This window comes from Molothrus aeneus, chromosome 1 (genome assembly GCF_037042795.1).
Source record: "Molothrus aeneus isolate 106 chromosome 1, BPBGC_Maene_1.0, whole genome shotgun sequence".
Classification (NCBI taxonomy): domain Eukaryota; kingdom Metazoa; phylum Chordata; class Aves; order Passeriformes; family Icteridae; genus Molothrus; species Molothrus aeneus.
In genome coordinates this window covers 148,329,542-148,354,151 of record NC_089646.1, presented here as the reverse complement: position 1 = coordinate 148,354,151, position 24,610 = coordinate 148,329,542, and the positions used below count along the sequence as shown (strand labels likewise).

The window sequence follows — 24,610 nt, the reverse complement described above, 5'->3', positions numbered from 1 at the left end:
CTGTGTGCAGTCAGCTGGAGCAGGCTGCCAGCACCCTGTGCATCTCCAAGGGATAATGCTGGCCATTTCATAAAACTGTTTCTTTCTGTGTCCACCTCAGAGAAGATTTTATCAGAAGAGCTTCCCATTAGTGAGTGTAGCATTTGTTGGTACAATACATGGTGAGGCTGCCTGTAAACCAGTTTGGGTATGATATCCTGAGTAATTATCTCTTGGAGGACAATGAAATTGAATTATTAGTGGCAATTTAGGAAAAAGATCAGATCAGTGGGATTCAATTTCAGGACTTACGGTTGCATAAGGTTATTGTGGTCTAGGATATAGAAAGTTTTAGAGAGTAATTAGAGATTGTCTTGGATAGTGAGAATACCAAGAGTTACTGGGAGAAGGAGCTGGGATGAGGAGGATGTAGCACTTCACATTTTAGGGATTATACTGGTTGCTGACAGATCTGATCTAAAAGCAAAGAGTAAGACTTTGCTTTTAGATCAGATCGACCCCTGCCAATTCACTGTGCAGGGTAACACAACATACCTGGGATTGCTTGGGCTGAGGCTGGGTCCTGACTGGGGTTTTTCACCTCCTGATAAAAATTCCCTGGTGTAGAGCTAGGAAGGATGTGTTTCCTGGTGGGAGACAGTTCACTTACTGACAGAGAACAAAACTGAGTTATTAGGAAGGAACTGATGGATTTGTTAAGGAACGTCTGCAAAGATAAATTTACACGTAGTCCAATCTGAATCAGTTTGTAGTTTTTCTAAAGTTTTACCTTTTTTCCCCAGTGCTCCTCCCATTCCTCATGGAAGCCCCCTCTTGCAGGCCATACCTTCTGTAGAGCTCCCAGCAGTGCCTTGTGGAGGTGGAGCAGGGCCAAGCAGAATTTCCATGTCCTTGGTGTGTGTTTGCTCCATCCAGCTGTGGCTGCACACAGTTGTGTCTGTGTGTAGTATATTCTCTTGTGCTGGGCTTTTTTGGACTGTTGAGTTTTTTCCTTGAATGGTGAAGCCTTTTTGAATGAAGGATTGTCTTGACCAGGTGTCTCCTGATGGGTGTAGAATCTTTAACTGCAGGATCCAACCGCAGGACTCCCCAGGAATTAAATCATCAGCATCAGTGCATCTGAAGGCACATCTTTTTGGGGTTGTTCTGCTGCATTCACATTTGAGGCACTCTACAAGTGAGAGTGCTGTTGACAGGATAACTCCATGTCTGTTCTGAGTTGCAAGTTCTTGAGGCAAGTGCAGCTGCAGTTTCCTTTAGTGGTCTCTTTGCCCCATCTATTGGTGAGAGACTGTCCTAGCTCCTGGCTGAAGTTGGTGAATGTATTTTGTAAGATCACTTATCTGCCATCTCTGCCAAACCATGCCTCAAATAGATCCTTCTCCTCACTTTTTTACACCATTTTCTTCTCATCATCTACATTTTTCATTAAAAATAAATGCTAATATTGATCTGTGACTTGTAATACCTTAATATTGAATGATGACAGGGAAAATGCTGTCTGGCCAATTTCTGTCTTGTATCAGTTGCTCAGTTTCAAATTTTTACAGAAGTTTTGGGTGGGGTGGTTTGTTGTTTTTTTTTTTTTTTGTTAAAGTAGAATCACAACAGAACTCCCCTTGTGCTGAAAACTGAAAATTAGTGAGATTGTCACGTTAGAAAGACAGAAAGAGGCATCCAGGATAAAATTTCAGGTCAGTCACATACCCGTTTCTCACGCTGTTTGCTCAGGTCCTGATCCAAAAAATACATGAACACATTTCATTCTGAGCATAAGAGAAATCCTGTCTGGTCTATAGGGGAAGCTGGCAGTAGCAAACATCTTTCTATCTCAAGCAACATATTATGATTTCTCAAGGCTGGAAACAAATCTCTCATAGGAAGCCAAATCTAACAATTTGCTTGATGCATAAAAATAGATCCCTCTTTAAACCAGGTGGCTATTAAGAGAATATTTCTCCTAAGAGGAACAGCTGCTGCAAGGAAATGAGTAAGAATGTTAAGATATTTCCAACTGAATATGTTAATCAAGGTTGATGTCAAGCAACAAAATGGTGGCAAATTTTGTTTCAAGACACTTGAGTCATTGCAGCATTTCTCTTGGACTCATATTTTTAACCCCACCCTCCCAAAAAAAGCAAGCTCAAACCACAAGCCTGTTCATTCATTTGTTGCTTTCAGCAATTTTTTTTTTGCACAGTTAAATTATTCACTTTGAAACAACATGAATCGAGGTTAACTTTGTTTGGATGCTTGAAGGAATCCCACTGGTCAAGCTCTGTGTTGTGGGTTACCCCTGATGGCCTTCCACTCCTCCTTCTCTTGTACTGGAGTGTGGGATGGAGCTCCCCTTGTAGCAATGACAGCAGTGAACATTTCCCAGAAGAAAATGTTCAGCATGTGTTCATGGCCCCTCGCTTTGGCATCTTGCATTTTTTGGGTAGAAGTTAAGCAAATAAAACTCAGTGATTTTGCCTGTTTCCTACAGGGCCCCTGTTACACAGGGGAGGACCTGAGGCTTTCAGCTACTACCAGAGAATTTGATAAATTGGATTTGTTTCCTCTCTTGCAGGGACCTCCAGGGCCCCCAGGCACGGCTGGACCCCCGGGACCGCCTGGACCACCGGTAAGAAAGCCTGGGGGGTTTGTTTTATATCAAGGAGAAGAAAAAACAGCTGGAGAAAATTTTAGGTCATGGATTTCAGAGGGAACAGAGTTAAGGCCTCTGGCAATGTGGGTTTTCTCTTACATTTTCTCTACTGCAAAGCCACAGCTGGTCTTAGGGCACAGCTTCTCCCTGCTGAGCCTTGGAAGCACATTGGTGCTTCCTGGGGATAATTCAGGGTCTCCAGGGCTCCCCACAGCAGTGACCTGACTGCAGTGGAAGGGAAAAATGTACTTCAAGTGAAAGCAGCAATCTGGAATGAGATTCCTGCAGAGAACAGAAATAATGATTATTTTTTTCTCCTGATTTCATTTCTCAGGGACTGCCAGGAGAAATTGGAGTTTCTGGTAAAACTGGACCACCTGGACCACCTGTAAGTGTGGAGGAACTGTTTCCCTCACCTCAAAGTTGTTCTTTACTTCAGATAGTGTAATTCTGAAGTCTGCTTTTTTCCCCACATCTTTTCTGCACACAAGGTTTTAACATGGGCTCCAATACTGTCACTTTTAATCCAGAAATTAATCTCAGATACCTTTTGTGAATAAGAATTTTACCAGGTGCAGCCCCACTATTCCTATGCAATTGGATCATGATATTTTCTTTATATGATACCTTTTAAAATTCCTTTTGCATTTGACACAATATTGTTTCTCCAAACCTGGAATTTCCTGAATCAGGCCAAATTACTCATTATTAAAATCTCAGATTTAGCAGACTGTAGCAATTTCTGTTGTTCTTAAGTCATAAAAACGGAATAATTAAATACTTTGGACAGAATTGCCACCTATAGTCTGCAGTGTGTGTGGATTGACTGACACTTGGAAAAGGGAAGAAAACTTTTTTCTCACCATTTTAAATGCATTACAGGAAGTAATTTTAATTCTTATCTTCTTCTTATCTCCTGAACCACTCTGTCACTATGTGCTATATAATTTAATTTTAGGTGTCTATCTCCTGTATAAGAAATTACCAAGATTTAAAAGGAGAAACAGATGTAAAAGGAAAATATATATATAGCTACAGGTAATAGGGACTTAGAGAAATTAAACTAAAATTTAAGTAAGGTACATAAAAAAATGTAAAGATTCTCAGTACATAAAAGCTCTATACTGGAGTTTCTCTGTAACAATGCTGACATCCAGTGGTCGTTCATTAAAACTGGGATACTGGAAAAAAAGGCAGAGCAAATACGTAGTTTGAGAATTTTTGTGTCTTTTGAGACAAAGTAGGGAAAAAAATCAAAAACCAAAATGCATGAGGGAGTTTTTCTTTTCTTAAACTTAGGTGGGTGGCAGGAGAGATGAGCTGAGCATATTTATGCTGAGTTTGCTGGTCACAATTTAAAGAATTGGCACTTACAGCTTATGTTTTCCTCTTGTTTAGGGGCTGCCTGGCAAAGATGGACTCAGTGGGCTTCCAGGGCTTCCAGGTCAAAAGGCAAGTGACACCACAGGCACTGGGATTAAGCTGCTTACCCAGGCAGATCACTGGGGTGAGCAAGCAAGGGAAGCAGGAAAAACACAGCTGGGCATTGGAAACAGTCAGTCAGGAAATCCAGTGACCCTGGCAAGTCAAGGCATATATCCAAGGCACAAAGAAGAAGAACAAAGTGTATCAGGCTCCAAAGATGTTCCTTTCTTTACTCCCTGAAGGGCTGGAAAGAAGAGATGCCATCCCCCTGAGCCTTCTCTAGGTCTGTGTGGCAGAAAGTTGGTTCTTTATTATTCCCTGCTTCTTATGCCCCATTTGAAAGCTTTTCCAAATTATGGCTTGGAAGGGGAGTTGTCTCCTCCATTGTCTGTGCACTGGGAGAAGGGAAATAGTAAATGTAGAGAAAGGAGACACTTGACTTCTCATGCCCCTGCAAATAAGGGACAAAGAAATGTACCATGTTTTGACTACAAAGGCCAAACTAGGTTTTGGGGATGATGATTATATTAAAGACTATTATATTAAAGAAAACAGCTCTTAACCATCTATTGCCTTGGATTGCATAGGCAGAGGTTTTCTTGCTTCTGATACTTGATCTCAGGTCTAGCAGAGTCCCCACTTCCCATTTATTGGTGAATAAAGGTGAGGAATTTGCAGTCCATAACATATTTCTGATATTAAATAAAGTTTGGATTTTATCCATACATCTGTGTAGTACTTACTGCATTTCCCAGCTATGTAGTCACATTTCAGCTACTGCAGCCTCTGCCATCCAAGCTGACACCACCCACACTGGAAGATCAGTTTTAAAGTATTTACACAATGGATCCAGCGACCAAGGCCCCAGTCCCAAAATTTTATGGTTTTTTAAAATACTTTCTAACTTTCTAACCACATACAGTTTGAAGAAACTGAATGGAGGTGTTTTTTTCCCCAGATAATTCACTATGGACATCTTTAATGCAACAGTGATTGTGTTTTTCCAGAAATTCTCCAGTAGGGTGCTGCAGATGTGATTGCAAATGGCACTGGAATGGAAAAATATTCCAGGAAGTATATTCTTGTATGGCTCCATTTACACCCTCAAGGTGATGCTGAGGAACTGAGTTAAAATATTCCTCACCATTGACTGCAGATGTGCTGCACAAACACCAGAGGAGTTTGTGAATTGACTTCTTGTGTTCCCTGCAGGGAGAACGAGGGGAAAAGGGTGAGGAAGGCTTTCCTGGAAAAGCTGGCCCTAAGGTAAGGGATTGTACTTCATGGTCTGCTGAGTATCCACTGAGTCAACCAAGGTGTGATTTTGGAAGGTCTTATACTGAAGACAGGAGAAGAAGATTCCTCTGGAGTTGGAGACATAAGGGGATGAGCAGATGGGGTTCACTGACTTTCATAGAGTTCCAAAATACCAACCCTTGTTTGATGCTCCTCTCTGAAGCCTAAGTGTGTGGGGAGATCTAACCTGAACCTTGGATCTATGCAGGCTGTGTTCCCAAGCCATCAAAAAGGCAATTTCAGAGCCTTGTGGAATGTAGGTAGAACAACATGGACCAGTAGGGACCAGTAGGGACCACATTTTGCTAATGAGGAAGTGTTCTTACCAAAGGGTCCTTAAAATGTTATAGATTTGCTTTTGTTTTTCCAGGGTGAACCAGGGAGCCGTGGCCAACCTGGTGAGCAGGTGAGCAGAAAAAACAGTCTTAACAGCAAACTTGACCTGTCAAAACAATAGCAAGTGACCACATGAGATAACAAAGCCATTTGCCAATGACAAGATCTGTGCATGTTACTTGCCTCTGTGATTGAAGGTGCAACAGTTGCATGGGTGAGACTTATGGTTGATTTTGGAAGTCTTTTCGAACCTTAATGATTCTGTGATTGGTGGAATAAGGCTACAAGTATGAGGCACAAATTGAGGTTTATTGGGATAAGGCACTCAGTAACAATTACCCCACCCTGTGAGTCTGGACTGTACTGCTGCTATTCCAAAGGTCCTTACTATCTGCCTGATAGGTATCACTCAGTTCCCAGGAAAGTATCCTTACCTGGTGTTCCAGGTAAGGGGAAATCACCACAGCATGGGCAAATGATTCCCCAGGAGTGTTTTCATCAGGCTCCAAGGGATGAGTGGTTTCTGTGCCCTTCCTTGATGTCATTTCACTGTAGCTGGGTAAACAAGCTACCAGGCTTAAAGTTTCCAGGCAGGCTTGGTCCAAGTGCCACAAGGGGCCAGACCCCAGCCTGATCACTGTCCCCACACAGGCCTGTTTTGAATTTTAGCACCACCTTCCAAGGCACTTGTCCCTCTCTCTACAATGTGATGTTCTCTGTTTCATAAATGTTCTCTTTCCTGTCATAAGCTGAATAGTGCTGTCCCTGAGAAGACTTCACTTCATATATCCTCTGAATTTTGACAGTAGTTTGCTAATAGCAGGTATATGAATGCTGTTTCTTCATTCAGTTGTACACCACCCTCCAGGTATCATTCTACACTACATTTCTGTGGTTACAGATCAGAACATCATTTTGGCCTATGCCAGATATTTTACTAAAGTCAAGATACATCAGGAAAATGTTTTCTTCTTGTCTGCTTAGTTTTCATGTCTAAGGAGGGAACTGGATGTGTTTGATACAATTATTTTTTAAGAAATCCACATTGGCTGTTTTGTATTATCTTTCTGTCCTTGAACTCTTACAAACTCAATGATATTTTGCTTCAAGACCATTTCAGAGGCCAAATTTAAACTGTGTTTTTATTTTCCCTCTCAATTCTCCTCTGTGTCCTTCAATGTTAGATGCTTTGATTACTCTCTGAATCTCTGGACTGGCTGGGATCTCATTGTCATTTCCCTTCCTGGAAGTGTCCAAGGCCAGATTGGAGCAGCCTGGTTGAGGGGAAAGTGTCCCTGCCCATGGAATTAGAAGATCTTTAGGGTCCCTTCCAACCCAAACCATTCCATTATTCCATGACAGCCAGGATCCCACAGTAGCTCTGAGAAAGCATCACTCCATCTGCCAACAAGTGCCACTTTCTTTAAAATTCTCCCAACATCACCTGGATGTTCTTAGTCATCCTTAGTTGCTACAGTATCTTGTTCCTCACCTGATTTTATCTACAGACCCATTGCACCTCTACCATGATAATCTTTTGTTCTCTCTATACTTAAGATACTCTCTTTAGAGCAGGGATTACCTTTTCTTAGTTCAGTATTTGTACAAGACTTTGTGAATTTTGGTCTTATCCATGACTGATCTACTTTGTGGTATTGCACTATAAATTCAGATAGAAAAGAATTATAAATGGGAAACCACATGGTTATTTTCATATTACAAACTGGGTCAACTGGGAGCTAAATTTGAGAGTACTTGATATATTTAGGAGAAACCACATGACACAAATCATAGTTACTTCAATAGCAAATATTATAAAGCAGAAACTCAAAGATAGTGTTCAAACAGAAGTAAATCCAAGTCTGCAATAGTGCACTCAAATAATTCTAGATCTGTTCATCAGGTGACATCTGTACTGTTCAGATGAATACACTGCAGTTTTTGCATATCCAGACTACACCAGATCATTATGATGAAAATAAAATTCAGATTGTATTTCTTTTTCTGCTTTCATTTGCTTGTTTGGTCCTGCTACAGACCAGCATGAAGGAACTACATCCTAAATTTTGTGACATCAGTTAACAGGCAAAAAAACAGAGAAGTCTTAATTGCTGCTTTAAGTAATGTTTTAAAAAAACGAAGAAATTATTTGATAATCAAACTAATCTTACTATCTCTCAGCAAACTACATCTACAGTCAATCTCATGAGAAAACTCAGAGTCTGTCTTACAGCATTCAGATTTCACCCACTTTGTCTTATTTTCAGGGTGAAGCAGGTTTTCCTGGTCCTAGGGGCTTACCTGGACTGAAAGGAGAAAAAGGAGACCAGGTGAGTGACTTGGAGCCACAAATTGTTCTTCTTTTGGCCATTTTGCATCAGGAGGACTTGAGTGTCCCTAGATGATGTTGTGCTTTGGTGTGATGGCTGTGGTGAGCAGCTGATTGGCAACCAGCAAGGTTACCAAGCCCCCAAGAAGGTATTCCCTGCCTAGTGACTGTTCCCAATTAACACAGAGGTGCTAATGAACAATATCTATCCCAAATGGGAAGAGTTGTGCCATGCTGCTTGTGAGGCAATAGAGAAGGTTAGAACTCTAGAGGTCAGATTGTACTTTAGAACTCCTTTTCAGAATTACTTGCCTGATTTAAGGACATTTGAAATTCTTGATAACAACAAAAAAATTACTAATTCACCTCGTCACTGAGCCCTGGAAAAGGCTTCAGATGGCTGAATTATTTTCTGATGGCTTAACTTCTGCCCAAGTCCTGGTATCTACTGCTTCCTCTGGGTAGCTGCAGAACTCTGGAGATGTGTTCATGCCAGGAAATATTTGGGTCAAGAGCCTGACAGTAAATTTAGCCATGTCAGTGAGGTCTGTAATCCTGATAACTGATGACATGCTTGAATGTGATCAAGAAGGATCTAAAATCAACTGAGGTTTTCCATGCAGTTTGCTCCATTTTATGCCTTGTAAAGCACAGAATTCAGAATATATTAATGGCAAAGGTTTGAAACTAAATGATCTTTAAGGCACCTTCCAACCCAAACCAAAAACAGTAATATGAATATTCATTCTGGGTCTTAACTGCTGTTTTGCTGCCTCTTTTCCAATTAGAAAAAAAACCTCTGCTTTTTATAACTACATCAGGCAGTAGGATCTTCTACAAGCAAATTATTTTAGGATTGGTGCTTTACTTTCTGTGAAGTCAATTGATACTCATTGGTTTTCAAAATATAGTTGATTTTTGAAGCCATCTTCAAAATGCTACATTTTTAATTGCTTGCTCTACATCTTGGAAGATAGATAACTGAGAGTGTAAAATGTTTTAGTGAGGCTGATGCATTAAAATCAAAATGTGCATGTTTCTTGATTTCCTTTCCCTTCTTATAGGGAGAAAAAGGAAGAGACGGTCTCCCAGCAATGAAAGGTGAAAGAGGAGAAAAAGTAAGTTATGAAATGACCCTGATTTTCCTTAGACAAGAGAGGAGAACAGACAAAGGGGCAGAGACAAGTGATAGAGGAGGCTGAGGAAGACTAGAAAATTTGGAAGACTTTTAGCTGAACTTTACAGTTCAACTAAAAGTCTAATTTTACATAGCAGAAATAGCTATATGTGGGATGGAGACAATAATTTATTGAGCAATGAAATCTGATGAAATAAAGGACAATTTTTCATTAATTCAAGGAAAACTTTTTTTTTTTTAATTTGGTTAAAATTTTCTCTTTTTTTCAGTTTTATAACTGGCTAATATAAATGACCCTAGAACTAAAATCTAAAAAGTTTTCTGTGCCTGTCTCTGGAGGATAGAACAATAATTTAAGGAACAGTTTGGGCTTCTGCCATCACAACACCATTGATTTTAGTGAAAGTGAGAGAAGTAGACAAAGGAAATGTCCACCAAAATTTACATTCAACCCTTGTGAACATGAAGGTGAAGAAGAAACACTGAACTTGCAGATGCTTGTGGGGGTATAGTAGAAAAACTGCCCTCATTACTGGGGCAGTGGCATTCAGGATGTGAATTCTTCCATCAGTCCTCAGTTTATCAGTGACTTTGACCACCTGTGGAGGTGGGAATTCTTTCATGGCTGATCCACTGACACCAATAAGGCACCTAAACCTCCTTTACCCAGGAGGTTAACAAGTGTTGTTGGTAGTTCTTGGCTTTCAAGTGTCAGGGGTCAGATGTTTGTGGAGCACAGCCCACAGGAAGGTCAATGCCAGGGCTCAGGAGATCCTCCAGCAGCAGCATAGTTTTAATTCAAAATTAGGGGGGAACTGGATTTAGCAACTTAAATATTTGATAAAAAACAGATTTTTTTTTAATCAATGAAAGAAGTTTAGCTAAAATATGTTGTTCAATCAAGACTTTTGGTCAACTTTAATGTAAAAAGCAAATTAAACTCCATATCCTAAACTGGATGGGACAACTTTAGAAATTCATCAACCTGTGAATTCAGGTTGATGATAAAATCATAGAGGGATGAAGACAACAGAATGAGAATCCTGCATGCAACAAAGCAAGGACAGCAAAAATTCAGTCCAGAAGTGTTACTGAGCTGGGGGGTTGGGTTGTATCTCATCTGGTAATGCTGCATCTCTAAATGATAATGTTGAATTTTATTTGGGAAACTTTTTATGTTATTGGTTACCTTTTTTTCCTCCCTCCAGGGTGACACAGGATCCCCTGGACCCCCAGGCTTACCTGGAACAGTAAGTAAGATTATGTTTGGTGCTATAACAATATTCAAGGTATCATTCTTCCACATAAATTCCTCAGAAACAATTTTCAAGTTTCTTCTCTGCAGAAACTTTGGGACCTATTTACTCTGAGATTATCTCCTTTTGTTTCAGAGAAGCAATATCAAGGTTTATTTGGTCTTTTTATTTTTTTGGTGAGGTTGTACTTTCCTCTGCCTCTTTGCAAAAACAGACCAAGAATACATAAATTTATTGTTTTCAAAATCAAGATGCAAAGTTAGTTTGAAGAGCCTGAGTAGAATTACAAGTTCACTGGTGATTAAATCAGCACCCACTGAATGTAAATACACAAACCTCTGAATTCCCTCTAAGAAAACCTGAGTAAGCAGCTTGGAATGAGCACCATCATTGCAACTAGAGGATTTATGCCAGTCACAGATCCTCCAAGACATGGCACACATCCTCTCATCAGTTCTGCTCACCACAGCTGGATACAGCTGCCTCATTCACAGGTTATGGAGAAAATCTGAATCAAGGTCTGTTGGTTGGTGAAAATTGAGTGCCTAAAGACCTTGACACAGCAGTGGAGTGTTAGAACGTGAAATGCAGGGAATTCTCAGAACTTTGGGCCTGAAAGCCAAAGCTTAGAGTTAAACATAGGATTTGGTCTGAGACCTTGGAAGAGGCTTCCAAACTTAGGTGATAGAAGCAAGAATGTGGATTTATAGTTTAAAGCAGAGACACGTTGAGTTACGAAGAGGAAAGTTTAAGATATAGAAAAGATAAAAGTAGTTACAAAGGTAAACAAGAAGTTTAGAATGCAGTCCTGCAGGTTTGTGTGTCATAACGTGATTGGCTAAGAAAGCTTACACTGTAACATGAGTCCATAAGACAAAATATTTAAGGATTGGGTCAAAAACATAAATATCCTTGTTGGCAGTGTTTTCTTGGTCAATAAATCTTTAAAAGGTCTTGTAACTAGAGGTCTTGTGACCTTCTGAACCATGTTATGAATATGTGAGCTGAACTCACCCTTCCTGCCTGTGTAGAGGATAAAAATAAATTGCATCGTTTAAAAACTCAGGGGTCCTGTCTCTAACTCATTCAAAATTCCTTCAAAAATCCCCATAATGGAGAAGGTGATTTAATTTATTCTCTGCCATTAGCTGGGCCTCAGTCTAGGCCAGATCACTTCATGGTGCTTTGTGTAGAAAGACTCCACATGTGTCAGGCAAGAATGACCCAGTCACAACACCAAAGATGAATCTGTGTTGGTAAAGGCAGAAAAGGCAGCTCACAAACAAATACAACATGGCTGGACATGGAAATGTGTGCCACTGCTCAAGCTTCCTGTGTTTGTAGGGAGAAATTATTTTTATTTGTCATGGTTTAGGAATGGTAGTCCCCAATTTAGCACCCCTGATCCCCCAAGACCCCAAAACCAGCCTCTGGTCACTCACTTCCACTTCTCCCCTCTTCCACCCACATGTGCCCAGAGAGGAGAACTGGAGGCACAAAGGGCAAAGATTGAGGGTTGGGATAAGAACAATTTATGGAAACAACTATAAGATAAGAAAACAGACAATAGCAAAACAAACAATATTAATAACAAAAGTGGTCAATAGAGGGAGTGGAGCTTGACCTGACTGCAGCCATGCCACCCAAAACACTCCCTCTGGTCAGGACCAGCATTATCCCACTGCTCCATCTGCCTTCCTTGCTCCAACAGAAAGGAACATCCTTCCCTTCTCCAGAGTGAGAGAAAGAAGCCCTTTCCTCCACCCCTGGCAGTGGCATGAGGTGGTATTGAATAACATAATGTCTTGGCCATGCTCCCTCCCACTGGTCTAGGCTGGAACCAGGGCACCGTTTCAGCTGTTAAAAGTAGGTAGTGCTTTTGTCAAGTCTTCATTTCATCAAGGTCTATTTTTTTTCAAAATTTTATCAGCTTTGAGAAAAGATACTGTCTCTTTCTACAAAACTTTATAATTTCTTTTTCTGGCTTTTCCTTCAGAGTGACTATGTATTCCCATTGAGATTTCATTACATGGTACAAAGCAGAGGGAGAACACACTTATTCATGGTATCAGGAAATTTAATAATACAGAAGATGGCTCTAAGTGGAAAAGTGAGCTGGAGATTGCTAGCAGTAAAATTGCTATAAAGTTTAAAGACTGATTGTTTTTTCATCATGGTAGGACACAGAGGATAGTCTTGACTTTACGTTCATATTTCAAATATTCTGGGAGATTTAAGATATTTGTGGGCTTCTTTCCCAACACCCAGATGTTACAGTGGGTTGCTCTTTTATAAACCTCCTTATGGAATGTATGGAATGTGCAATCTGTAATGACAGGAGTATGTGTAATCTATTGCATTTAAGGAAAATAGGCTGTCATGGTTTTAACACTCTGATTTCTGTTCCAGCCAGCCTTCTTCACCCCACACCCCAGGATTCCTGTAAGTAACATCTCCAATAAATATGGCCTCTGGCTTATCCCCTCTTGTATCTGGTAGACACACCCCTTACTGTTTTCTGTGTTATTTAAATGCTTTCAGTAAAGAACCCATATTTAGTCTGGTTCTGGGCATCCTCACCACTGTAACCAGCTATGAGAAGTCCAAAGCTGTGCTGGTAAGATCAGCAGGCAAACCAACTGTGGCTGGGACAGAGCTGTGTGCTATCCCAGCCTCTTAATCCCAGTGTAAAGTGAAGATTTTGTTCCCATTTGTAGCACCTAGTGGGAAATAAATGACATAACATGATCTGTGAATGTTTGTTATGGATCAGGAGGTTTCATGGATGGCAGAGGTAGGCTATAGGAGTGCCATTAGAAAGAGAACATATATGCCAGGTTATTCAGAGGCTGAAGAAGGAAATGAGGATGTGAAGCAGTAGTGGAGAAAGAGATAAGATTTCTTTGGCTTGCTCTTCCCCTTTGCTCAAAGGTTATACTTATATATATATATAGATATATATTTACACACTCTAAGGAAACATGCAGAACAATGACATCTTACGTGGTCTTTGTAGTGCTACACTCAGAGAAAGAGTTTTTCCTTTTGCTTTGAGTACATTGCTCTGGTAAATGAGCTGCAAGACAGTAAGAAATAAAAGGCTTGAAGTGTGTCAGCTGTTCCATTTGCTGGGATTTCTCCTTGTGCAAGATGACTCTGGTGACACCTGCCACAGCACAGCTCTACACGTAGCAGTGTGAGGGAGGAGAAGGTAAGAACAGTTGGATGTACAGGTGTACACATTAAAGTGTCAGAAGGAGGTGATGAGCCTTAGGAGAGTGACATGGATAATGTTACAGAGGTGGCAGGACCAGCAGGATGCTGACAGGTGCTCGTGTGCTCTCCAAAAACCAGTCCTTGCCACTGCTTCCCATTGAGTGGGTGTTTATTGTACCAGGGGACTATTTCCTATATATTTAGGCTAGTCAGGTAGGATCATGAAATATTCTTGGAGATGGGATGAGAGAACCACAGTAGTGGTCAGGTATAATGGCTGGAAAGAGGCAAAAGCAGTAAAAAAAGAGGTGGCTCCTTACTTTTCCTTCTGTCTCCCACTGTGTCCAGGCACAGCTGGACCCCCACTGCACTTGCTTTCCTTTAAGTAGCACAGGAATTACTGAGGCATAATTGAGACTACAGGAGGACACTGCTGAGAGCAGGTCATGGGAGCTGTGAGTCCTCTTCTGGGCCAGGCTGGAGGCAGCTGGCAGCTGTCACTCTGTCTTTTCTGTGCACTGAGGGGGAGGTAAGAAGTGGGTGGCAATGGATTGAGAGCAGCTGCCAGTGGGCAGCACTAGCAGGCAGTGGTAACAGCCTTGGCAGAGTCATGGATTTGGTGAACTGGAAAGGACTTGCAGGCAGGTTTTCTGGTGGGTTGTGTTAACAAAAGCCAGTTGTGTCCTGGGCTGCAGCTGTGGCCAGCAGGTCAAGGGAGGTGATTCTATCCCTCTGCTTTGGTGAGACCCCTCCTGGAGTGCTGCATCCAGCTCTGGAGCCCCCAAAACAAGGACATCTTGGCTCTCGTGGAGTAAATCCAGAGAAGGCCACAAAGATAATTAGAGGCTTTTAAACTGTCAGAGAGTGGGTTTAGATTAGGTATTTGGAAGTAGTTCTTTACTGTGAGAATACTGAGACACTGGTACAGGTTTTCCAGAGAACCTGTGGGTGCCTCATGCCTGGAAGCATTCAAAGCCGTGTTGGATGGGGCTTCAAGTGCCTTTCCAATAGCAGAGGGGTTGGAATGAGATGATTTTAAGGTCCCTTTCTTCCCAAACCATTGTATGAATCTGGGAAGAAATCCTTTTTCTGCCCATGTCTGTGGCTGTTAGATTTTGCACTGCTGTGCAAGTCAAGTATCAAGGAAAAAGTGGAAGAAAGGAAAATCTTAAAAACTTTCCCCATTTATCTCTTGTGTTACTTCTTCACTTTGCAATTTTGTTTTCCCGGTAATGTACATCCTTATTCCCACTCAGTAACACCATCCCTGCCTACAAATGTACTGACCCATGTCTGTGCTTTGTCATTGTGCTTTCTCAAAAGAGTTTCAGAATTTGAAATGTCATTACACAAAACAGCTTCCAAGCACAAACATCCAGGTTTGCAGCTTTAGCCCCTTTGCTTGAGCTGCTTTAGGTGATCCTGGTGTTTTTCTGAAGGACACTAGATGGCATCAGGGACTGCCTGGTTAAAAGTCGATCTAATAGGATGCTGTTAGTAGAGTAAAATTCCTCCCATTATTTACCACAGATTATAATATTTATTCATAATGCATAATTAATACAAGCATAAGTAATATTTATGCAGCTACACTTATTTTATCTGTTAGAGAATCATTTGAAAATGGACTGTGAATTCCTAGGTGTTGCAGAAATGATTGGCAAATAGCAGATGTAAATAAAATTCAAGCTGATTTGTCTGGCTCTGCATTTTGGCTGATCACAATTCCTTGCTTGTGTGTGTAGCTTAAATCACTGATGTTCTTACTCTTCCTTGATTGCATAATTGAAACACTTGGTATGATAAATAATGAATAAGTAATGATTGCTGTTGCCTGAATGCATAAGTTCATAACAATATACGAAAGTGAGTATTGGTGTAGTGTAGTGCCTGCTTTATTCCAGCTAGTTCCATAATTGTGTGCTTTCCTTTTCAATTTATAAAAAGCAGACATATGGATTTATTGATTATTGCTCTAGACCACAGGAGAAAGCTGATGAACTTCTGTCTGAATGCATATTCAATTTACTGTAAGGAGGAAGAACAGGAATAAATTAATCTTATTAGGCATTGATGGTGGTGCATGAAAAAATGTACTGTCATTGCAGGAGGGAGAGGAAGCTGCATGGATGTATGGAGATGTTAATAGAAGTAGAGATCAGGAATAACTGTGTAGTGCTCACCTCTGGAAATGCTCCAGATGATCACTGAACACTTCTCTTTTATAGATGGAATAGGGAGCTGTATCTGGGATCACTGTAGGATGACATCAGGGCTCTGGTCCTACTGAGAGGTAGTGCAGTGGCACTGGTGCTTTTGCTGTTGGTCACATCATGTGGCCTTTAAAAATGTTAGAGATTTATTTTTTAATTTGGGGTATAGACTTAGCTACTCTTCCACCTGTGGGCAAAATGTTCTCCTTTTAAGCTGGGTATTTTTTCAGTTAGTATCGGAACAGACCAAGGAGTCTAGACAGTGGTCTCCATATCTTAGTGTGGCATTCAGTTTTGACTCATTGACCTCAAGGTCCTTTGAAGAAGCTACTTTGTGTCAGAAATGGGTAACTGATTGAAAGAGTCCACTTACTAAACAGAACTAGTGTGATTTCCAGCCCTGGAAATAGCTTTTATTTCTCTCTTTGTCTTATTGTTTTATATCAGGGTGAACCTGGACCAAAAGGGGACAAAGGAGATCAAGGAGTGACTGGAGAACCTGTAAGTACAGCAAAGAGAGGACATGAGAGTGGTCAGTTTTGGAGGGAGAGGGTGGGACATGCTCCTGTAGCTGTGATGCTTCTCTCATCAAAAATAGCCACAGTGGTGCTTATCTTTGTGCTGCCTGTAGAGGAAGCTACATGACTACTGGAGTTTAGGCACCTAATCTGTAGTTCTGGGCCTTAGTAGCTGAAAAGAGGACTATGGGATTTGCTAGGCAGAGCTTGGCTGGCAGTAATTTATGTGCAGGATTTATTAAGGGATTTTGAAGTGATGTGGCCCAGCTAAATTGTGCATTTGGGTACCGCATTTGTATTCTGGACTTTCTTGTTCTGGATGGAGCTCCTAGAAGAGACAGAGCCCTGTGCAGTGACATCCTCTGTAAAAATCATACTTCTCTCAGTGGAAGGAGCTCCTTCACCTCTCCCTCTGTTTTGCAGGGATTACCTGGGGTCCCAGGTGAGCAAGGTGTGCCAGGACCTGCAGGAGTACAGGTAAGAGGGACCTTGAAGAAAATCTTTGACATGACTAGAGAGGAGTGCCCTCAAGGTCTGTATCACTGTAAATAATCCTTCCTGTACACACCAGCAGCCCATTTCTTTGTTCTATAGAGGTTTTTACTTCTGTTGGACTGCAGGACAGCAGGAGGAAAATCAGCTCAGAGATACATTATCTCTGTAGCATGGTCAGTATTGTCTGAGAGACTTCTTCCAGCTTCATGGTCCTTCAAGAGGGCATCTTGTACTGCTGCTACCAAATCACAGGTCTTGCAGATAAATCACATTTCCAAAACATTGCAGAGCAGTCAGATTCAACCCTAGCTCATCTCACCTGGAATGAGCAATGGTTCATGTGAAATGGTTCTATGGTCTCAGCCATCTTCAGTAAATGTGGTGTCACACAAAACTATTTCCAATCAACACTGAGGTGTTTCCATTCAACATGGGTAGGTGTTCACTCTGCCATCATATATGCTGTGCCCAGCCTATATAATCAGCCATACTTGGGCCTCAGCACCTTAAACAGGTTTCTGAGCATGTCAGCAGCAGTCTGAGCATTCAAAAAAAAAACATAAAAAAACCACCTCAAACCAAGCAAAACCAAACCCCCCAAAACCCAACAAAAAACACAGTAATGCCATGCAACTTTTAACTAACATCTGCTAAATGGGGGACGGTTCAGTGAGTAGACTGTCCTGCAAAAATTCTTCAGAAAGGGCTCTCTGATATGTATGATTAGGACAAACCCTCTGCAAGGGGATCTCTTATTACCATTTCTAGATGACTGATGTTTATATTTTAGAATTGCAGGTGAGTCTTCTGTGAAGGGAGACCATCAAAGTTCCACTGGAAATGAAGTAGTTGGTAGGCCTGAGGATAGGAAGGAGTTTCACCCAGATGAATACCTGCAGGTTTCAGCATCCTGTGCTGAGAAACAGTATCTGAGCTGATCAGTCATCAGTAACTCTTCTGAAGTCTCAGGGTTTTATTTTTATAGTTCCCTTTCTTACTGCATACAGAACTGGGAGCTGTTTCCTCAGCCATTAACTCCTCTGTGAATTGGTTAACAAAACCAATTCCTAGTACACATTCAGGCATCTTGAAGCCTTTTTGTCTGGCAGGAGGTCTCATTCCATGTCTAATCAGCTGGTATCTCTCCTTTCTGCACAGGGTGCCAAGGGGGAGAAAGGAGCCCGAGGAGAGGCTGGAGCCCCTGGAGAGACTGTGAGTAACTTCCCTTGCAGCATGTTCCCCTGGCAGTGACACGCCTGAAGGGACACTGACATCAACATCTTGTGGATTTGCAGTCCCAGGCTGCTTGATCACAGAGCACATCCTCATCCATAGCTGGAAGAGGCTGTTTGTGGGCAAACAGGACCATCTGCACCAAACAGATCAATGCCCCATTCAGCCCAGCTCAAGGTTGTGCATCTTTTCCTGCTCAAATCTCTCCCTGCTTAACAAAACACCCTTTTGTGAGTGTGACTGCACTGCAATGTCAGCCCAGCTCAGGCAGGCAGCTGGAGCAGGGAGCTCACTGCTCAGCAGCAGCAGCAATTGGCTTTTCATCGTGGGTGCTTTTAGGCTTCACTGTTGATTCTGCTGGTTTTTTGTTTTAATACTGGCTCATCCAGAAGACTCATCCCACACCCGTTTTTTTGAGGCATTTGTTGTAGGGAGTGCTGCTCTTGTCTGTGTGCTTAGGAACAACAAAGGATTCCAGTTCAGTTTTATTATTGTAGGAACACATAAGACCTTTGCAGCTGAATAAAAGCTGCAAGCCAAAAAGGAAGAAACACTGAAGAACTGTTTGAAATAATGATTGAGAAAGGGAATGACTGATTAGGAGAAGGAAGGAATAAGAAATTCAAATCATGCATCATAGAGCACTGAAATTTCTTCTTCTACCTTTGTGTTCATGGTTTTCTTTCTTGGGCTTGTGCTTAGGCAGTGTCCCTAAGGAGTGCTTTGACCCTAAACCCTGAACTGCCTATTTTCAGGAGTCTTTCACTCTTGGTTGAAGGACCCCTTAGTATTTTGGAGAGGAGGAAAAAATTTAAAAAAATTTAAAAAAAAAGAGATGGCAAAAACTATCCCACTTCCACAAAAACCCATTCTTTGGTTTTATTTTTTGTGAACCTGGTGGCTCAGAGGATGTTTATGATATGTAAATGCAGATATTTGCAGGCACCTTCTCTTTTCTTGCCATCATTTCACAGCCTGCTGCTGTTCCATATTTCTATTGGCTCACAGACCAGTGACTGTAAATAACACAGAAATGAGGAAACCTTTAAACCTCTGCTATGAGCAGAGGCTGAGAGGATTGGGATTGTTCAGCCTGGAGAAGAGAAGGCTCCAAGGAGGTCTCAAAGCCCCTTTCAGTGCCTAAAGAAGGAATACAACAGAGCTGGAGAGGGACTTTCTGCAAGGGCATGGAGTGATAGGACAAGGAGGAATGGCTTCAAACTGAGAGTAGGTTTAGATAAGTATTAGGAGGAAGTTGTTTCCTTTGAAGGGGATGAAGCACTGGCACAGGTTGCCCAGCACCAGCTGGTCTAGAGGGAGGTGTCCCTGTTTATGACAGAGGGTTTGGAACCAGATGATGTTTAATGTCCCTTCCAGCCCAAATCTATGATTCCATGAAACCTCTAAATATAGCCTGATAACCCCAGACATACATCTCTGTTGGGACATAAATCCCCAAATATATGTCCTCTAATGAATATATGTCTCCCATGAAATTTTGGAGACACACATGGGCTTTTTCATGCTACAAAGCTTTATCTCCCAAACAGATGAAGATCTGCAATTCAAAACTTTACACTCTGGATGGTTTAGGCTATTTCACCTGTTTAGTGCAAAAGAACGTTTCCAGGTTTTGTTCCCCACAGCAGAGAACGGTAGAATTGTCAACAAAGCACATTTTGTTGACCTACATTTTTTTTTATGAGAAATCAACATTCTTTTCTCTGTTCTTCTGATGTTTCTGGCCCAGACTTTCCTTCCTGTGTCTGAGCTAGATTATGGTTTCTTTTCATAGAAGGTAGCTTTAAGCTCCCAAAGAGAGCCTTCATCCATTTTGTATTGTTTCATTACTCTTTACACTAAAAAGTTTCCAACAAATGTGCTATTTTTTGCCTTCTTGATGTACAACACCTTGTCTGACATGAAATCCAATCTCACTTAGAACATCTTGTTCCTATGGTGATACAAGTTGTGATATGCACACACACACACACACTCCATCTTTCTTAAAACAGGGTTTGAGTGGACCAGCAGGGCCCCCAGGTCCAAGAGGCTTGCCAGGAAATGTGGTAAGTATGCACCAGTGTATTTGTTTTCCCATCTGTGCCCTGATTTCTTTATTTAATGTGCTTAGTTTTCCCTTCCATGGGGATTACTATGAAGTTCAGAAGGCTGTGTTTCATTAAACTTGTTTCTTATGGCTGAATTGAAAGATCTGGAGGCACCTGGGAATGGTGTATCCATTAACTGTCTTCTCATATTCATTTTATCAAGGGGAGGAAGGGAGCTGCTTCATTCCTCACCAAATTGTTAAAAGCAATTTTTGCTGCCAACTCTTCAAGAGAAAAAAATTAATGTTTATTGTGTCTTTGGTTTTGTTTTCTTTGTCTTTTTTTCATTTGTCCTCTCCTTTTGTAAACGAGACTTCTTGGTATAAAAATAACATCGTAAACTCCCACTTTTGTTATGGAAACATGTAGGCATTTGAGCCTAAAAACCCTTGAAATCAACGCAGCATCCCCTTACTTGGGGGTTCATCACCACTATTAATTTTGCATGACAAAATTTTTCATATTTGCTAAAAAAACCCTTGGATTAACTCTACTCCCAGCTCCACTATGGTAATTTTCTTTCTGTTTCCTGGGGTTTCACTGGGCACAGACTGGAGTAGGTGAAAAACAGCATTTAGACCTCAGGATATGATGTATTCAGGCACAGGGCTTAGACCATAGCACTGTTAGAACCAGAGTTTATTACCTGGGCAATCCAAGAAAACTTAAATTGCCCTTCAACTAATTGTTAAGATACATTTGATTTAATTGTATTAATGTAGTGATTTAATTTCATAAGGAAAGGTGATATTGAAAATTAAGAACTTTTCAATTTCATATTCCATTAAGCAAACTTCTACACCAGTAATACCAATATATTACCTATAAAAGCCAATATAGTTGGAAATAATTTTTACTGGTGCAGAAAGGAAAATAATTATCACATCCATTCTGAGGTCAATCCAATCTTAATGGTGCCAAGACATGATTTCACATCTTAAAATGGAGTACCATTCTAAGATATGTTTTGGTGGGTTAGGAAGTTATAGTACTTAATTTAGAGCTCTAAATCATCTATATTTTGACACAGAGTCCTTTGAGACCTGCCAAGATGTTAAAAGGATTGAAAACTGAAATAGAGGAAGAAATGAACACAGCTACATTTCCCAGTGTTGGGAGGCTTTTGGCTTCTCTGATACAGAGGTGGTGATTGGGGGTTGTTGGTAGCGTATTAGGGACTACTGAGAATTTCACAAAACAAAAGAAATAGTTACTGATACAATGCACAAATCTGGTACAAGCTCAGTTTCTGCTTTTTCTGTTCAGCTATTTTTTATATTGTAAAAGAAATTCTTCCTTTAAGGAACTGTTATACACCTTCTGTGGTAGTCTCTGGATTACAGATTTTCTGTCCTGGGAAATGTTGAGCTGATACTGATCCTTGAGATAAACTATACTGAACCCACAGATCTGCCCCTTTTTTAAAATCCAATACTGCCTACAAAAAAACTTCAAAGTTCTTTTCTCTCCAGGGTGTTCCTGGAGGCCCTGGACTCCCAGGAAAGGCAGGAGAAAGAGGGGAAAAGGTGAGTTGGTTCTTTGATGGGTTTGTTTCTTTTTTTTTTCTTGAGCATTTTAAGTAATAGGGACAGATACTCTCTGAACTGGAAAATTATTTCATAGGTTCATGGATGGTTAAGACACATGGGTTCATGAGTTCCTCTTGTCTGAGCTCCTCTATTACACGTTCTGTAAAGTTTTTACCCAGTTGCAACTTTATAATTTACCTAATAAACCACTGATATATGACTGGATAAGGTAAAGTCACTGCTACACAATTATGGTCTTCATTACCTGACAAGAGCAGGCATTTGGTATTTTAAGAAACTCCTATTTATGACGGAAAATCCAAAGCTGGAAGAAAAACTGGCTTTTTGTCCCCTTTTATGAGCTTTCTGAAGTCAGGGGCTTGTGTTTGGTCATGGATCCCTGTGTGCCCAGCATGCTGATCTTTGTCCTGATCTTTGTTTTCTGGATTAGGAATGATTAATCAGAAACATGATTATCTATATCCATGCATTTGGGGCTTAAAAGGGAATGAATCCCAACTCCTTCAATAAAATCTTCTTCCAAGTTACTGAGCTCTGCCTCAGGGTCATGTGAGGACCCAGGACTCTCTCATTCAGCGTTGCAGAAAGAGTGATGCACTTCACTCACAAGAAAGAAGAACAGTATATTTTATTGATGTAAGACACCAAGTTAATAAAGTTCATTGGTAAATGCCACAGTAGTTTAACAAGATTCAATGCAAGGTACACTTGATTATTTACTGCATTGAGGACAGGGACAGACAAAACTGTCAGGGAGACCCTTCCATTGAGTCATGAGCTTCAGAAAGGATCCCTTTGTGTTCTGAACTCCTTCTCAGAGAGGAATTTAGGTGTCTGCTGCATCCAAAGTTAGTCCCAAACTTGATCAATATTTTGTCTAAAGCATTATATTTGTGGAACCAATCCTTTGTATCACTTAGCTAAGGATTCAGAGTTTCCAGTGTATTTATTCCCATTTTGTTTGCTGAGCATCTGATGTGATAAGGTGGTAATTTGAGGGGTTATCTTGAGAGGCATCCATGGTCAAGGGGAGATCCGGGCATGCAGCCCGCTGCAGGCCCTGGGCTGTGCCCTGTTCTTGGGGTAAGATGGTTGGCTCATATTTTCATGCTGGCTAAAAAAGTTGCTCCCAAATTTGTGAAGGCACTGACCAGCACTGTGTTTAGGAGAGCACATTGCCCAAGCCAGCCCTCACCTGTAGGGTTGTTATCTGCCTCCCCAGAACCCACTGTGAGTCAGGAGCAGCCATCACAACCAGAGGCATCCAGTACTGCTGCTGCTGCTGCTGCTGCTGCTGGGTGTCACTTGGGCAGGGTGATGGGAAGCAAAGGTCAGGTTGGGATCAGGACACATTCCAACATTTCTCAGTGTCACAGCAGGGATAAGCAGTTTTGATGAGTTCAGGTTGGGGTGTGCTCCATGGAAAGAGCACACCACCACATATAGCTGGTTTCCAAAACATTTTGAAGTCTTTTACTTTCCTTAATGGAAATTACAACTGCCTTGAGATTACTGAAGGAAAAGAATTCCCATTAACGAGGTTTTCCTATGATACCAAAAGAAATCCAGATGAGACAGCTAGGAAAATATCCATGCCTTTCAGTTCCAGTGAAAGATCTGAGGTGGTAATTGTCTAGTATTTTAATGAGTTCTGATGGCTTCTCTTCTGCAGGGTGATCCTGGAAAAGAAGGAAAAGTGGGTTTACCTGGGCCACCTGGTGAGCCAGGGCGTGCTGGAGAGCCAGGTTTGCCTGGGAAGGGTAGAGATGGAGAAAAGGTAAGTCCTGCTGGCAAGCTTTGTGCTTGACTAGTTCAATGTGAGACAGGCAACCATGACTCTTTCAGGAGAGCATGGATTTACCGTAATCCATGGAAGGCCTGCCTGTGGAATATGCTCCAGATCTCACCTGTGCATAAAAAAAAAAAGTCAGAGAGAACTGAAGATTTATTTCTGAAATTTACATTGAAAACAGAGACCTCCACAAGGAGTAGCGATTGTCCTTGTGACTAGTACAAAAATTATTAACTTGATGGAAGTTCCCTAAAAGCTTTTAATTCTTGCCCAATTAGAAGATTGTTTAAGTTGGTTACATGTTGTCAGTAAAAGATTGCCAGGACAGTGTGAGCTCAGGAGGGCAGGGATGGGAGAATTGCTGCCTTGACTATAGCAAAGGCTCTTGTTTGGCTGGATGGTGACTGTTTTCTTGGTTTGCTTTTGTCACTTTAGGGGGAAAGAGGACCACCAGGCTTGCCAGGACCCTTTGGACATAAGGTGAGGATGGACTTCATATGGACTGCCCATCTTAATCACCTGAACTGGGGAAAAGAACATGGTGCAAACATAGTCTGTTTTCCACTGGAAAATAGAGTTTGCAAAGCTCTGACTCAAAAATGCATTTCTTACCTTCTAGAGGATTCCTTTCTTTATTATTCCAGCATCTCTGTGGATGTAAATACTCAGCTATGAATTAGCTGTGTTCACTTTCCACATTTAAAGTACCTTCCAGCACTATAAGAATTCATCACAGGTGGAGGTCTCAGTGCACACTTTTTCAGGGAAACTGGGACTGAGACCCTTTAATCCACACAACCAGGGAGACTCTGCATGGCTCAGGGGTGATCTGCTCTCAGGACCACCTGTCAGCCCTCAAAGAGAACTTTTCCCTAGCCCTCATTCCCTTCACCTCTCTTCAAGGAGGACATTAATTATTTTCCAGTAGAACCAGGTAGTCCTAGTTTCCCCTCCTGTATTGAGGCACAGACTGGCTAGTTGAAGAAGTTGATGATACTAACTTCTGCTGAAAGTAATGTTTATTCCCTTTTAAGCACACAGAAAAGAGAGAA

The 24,610-nt window shown here is 41.3% G+C and overlaps 1 protein-coding gene across 1 annotated transcript in view; it reads left to right on the top strand.

The window, feature by feature from the left end:
• Positions 1–24,610, top strand: part of COL22A1 (collagen type XXII alpha 1 chain) — a 207,546-nt gene that overhangs the window by 128,518 nt on the left and 54,418 nt on the right. The window contains exons 24-39 of the mRNA XM_066566730.1: positions 2,573–2,626; positions 2,985–3,038; positions 4,049–4,102; positions 5,288–5,341; positions 5,742–5,777; positions 7,975–8,037; positions 9,101–9,154; positions 10,383–10,424; positions 12,840–12,872; positions 16,307–16,360; positions 16,801–16,854; positions 18,031–18,084; positions 20,121–20,174; positions 21,689–21,742; positions 23,439–23,543; positions 23,994–24,038. Of these exons, the coding sequence (XP_066422827.1) occupies positions 2,573–2,626; positions 2,985–3,038; positions 4,049–4,102; positions 5,288–5,341; positions 5,742–5,777; positions 7,975–8,037; positions 9,101–9,154; positions 10,383–10,424; positions 12,840–12,872; positions 16,307–16,360; positions 16,801–16,854; positions 18,031–18,084; positions 20,121–20,174; positions 21,689–21,742; positions 23,439–23,543; positions 23,994–24,038 (864 nt within the window). The remainder of the gene's footprint in view (positions 1–2,572; positions 2,627–2,984; positions 3,039–4,048; positions 4,103–5,287; positions 5,342–5,741; positions 5,778–7,974; positions 8,038–9,100; positions 9,155–10,382; positions 10,425–12,839; positions 12,873–16,306; positions 16,361–16,800; positions 16,855–18,030; positions 18,085–20,120; positions 20,175–21,688; positions 21,743–23,438; positions 23,544–23,993; positions 24,039–24,610) is intronic.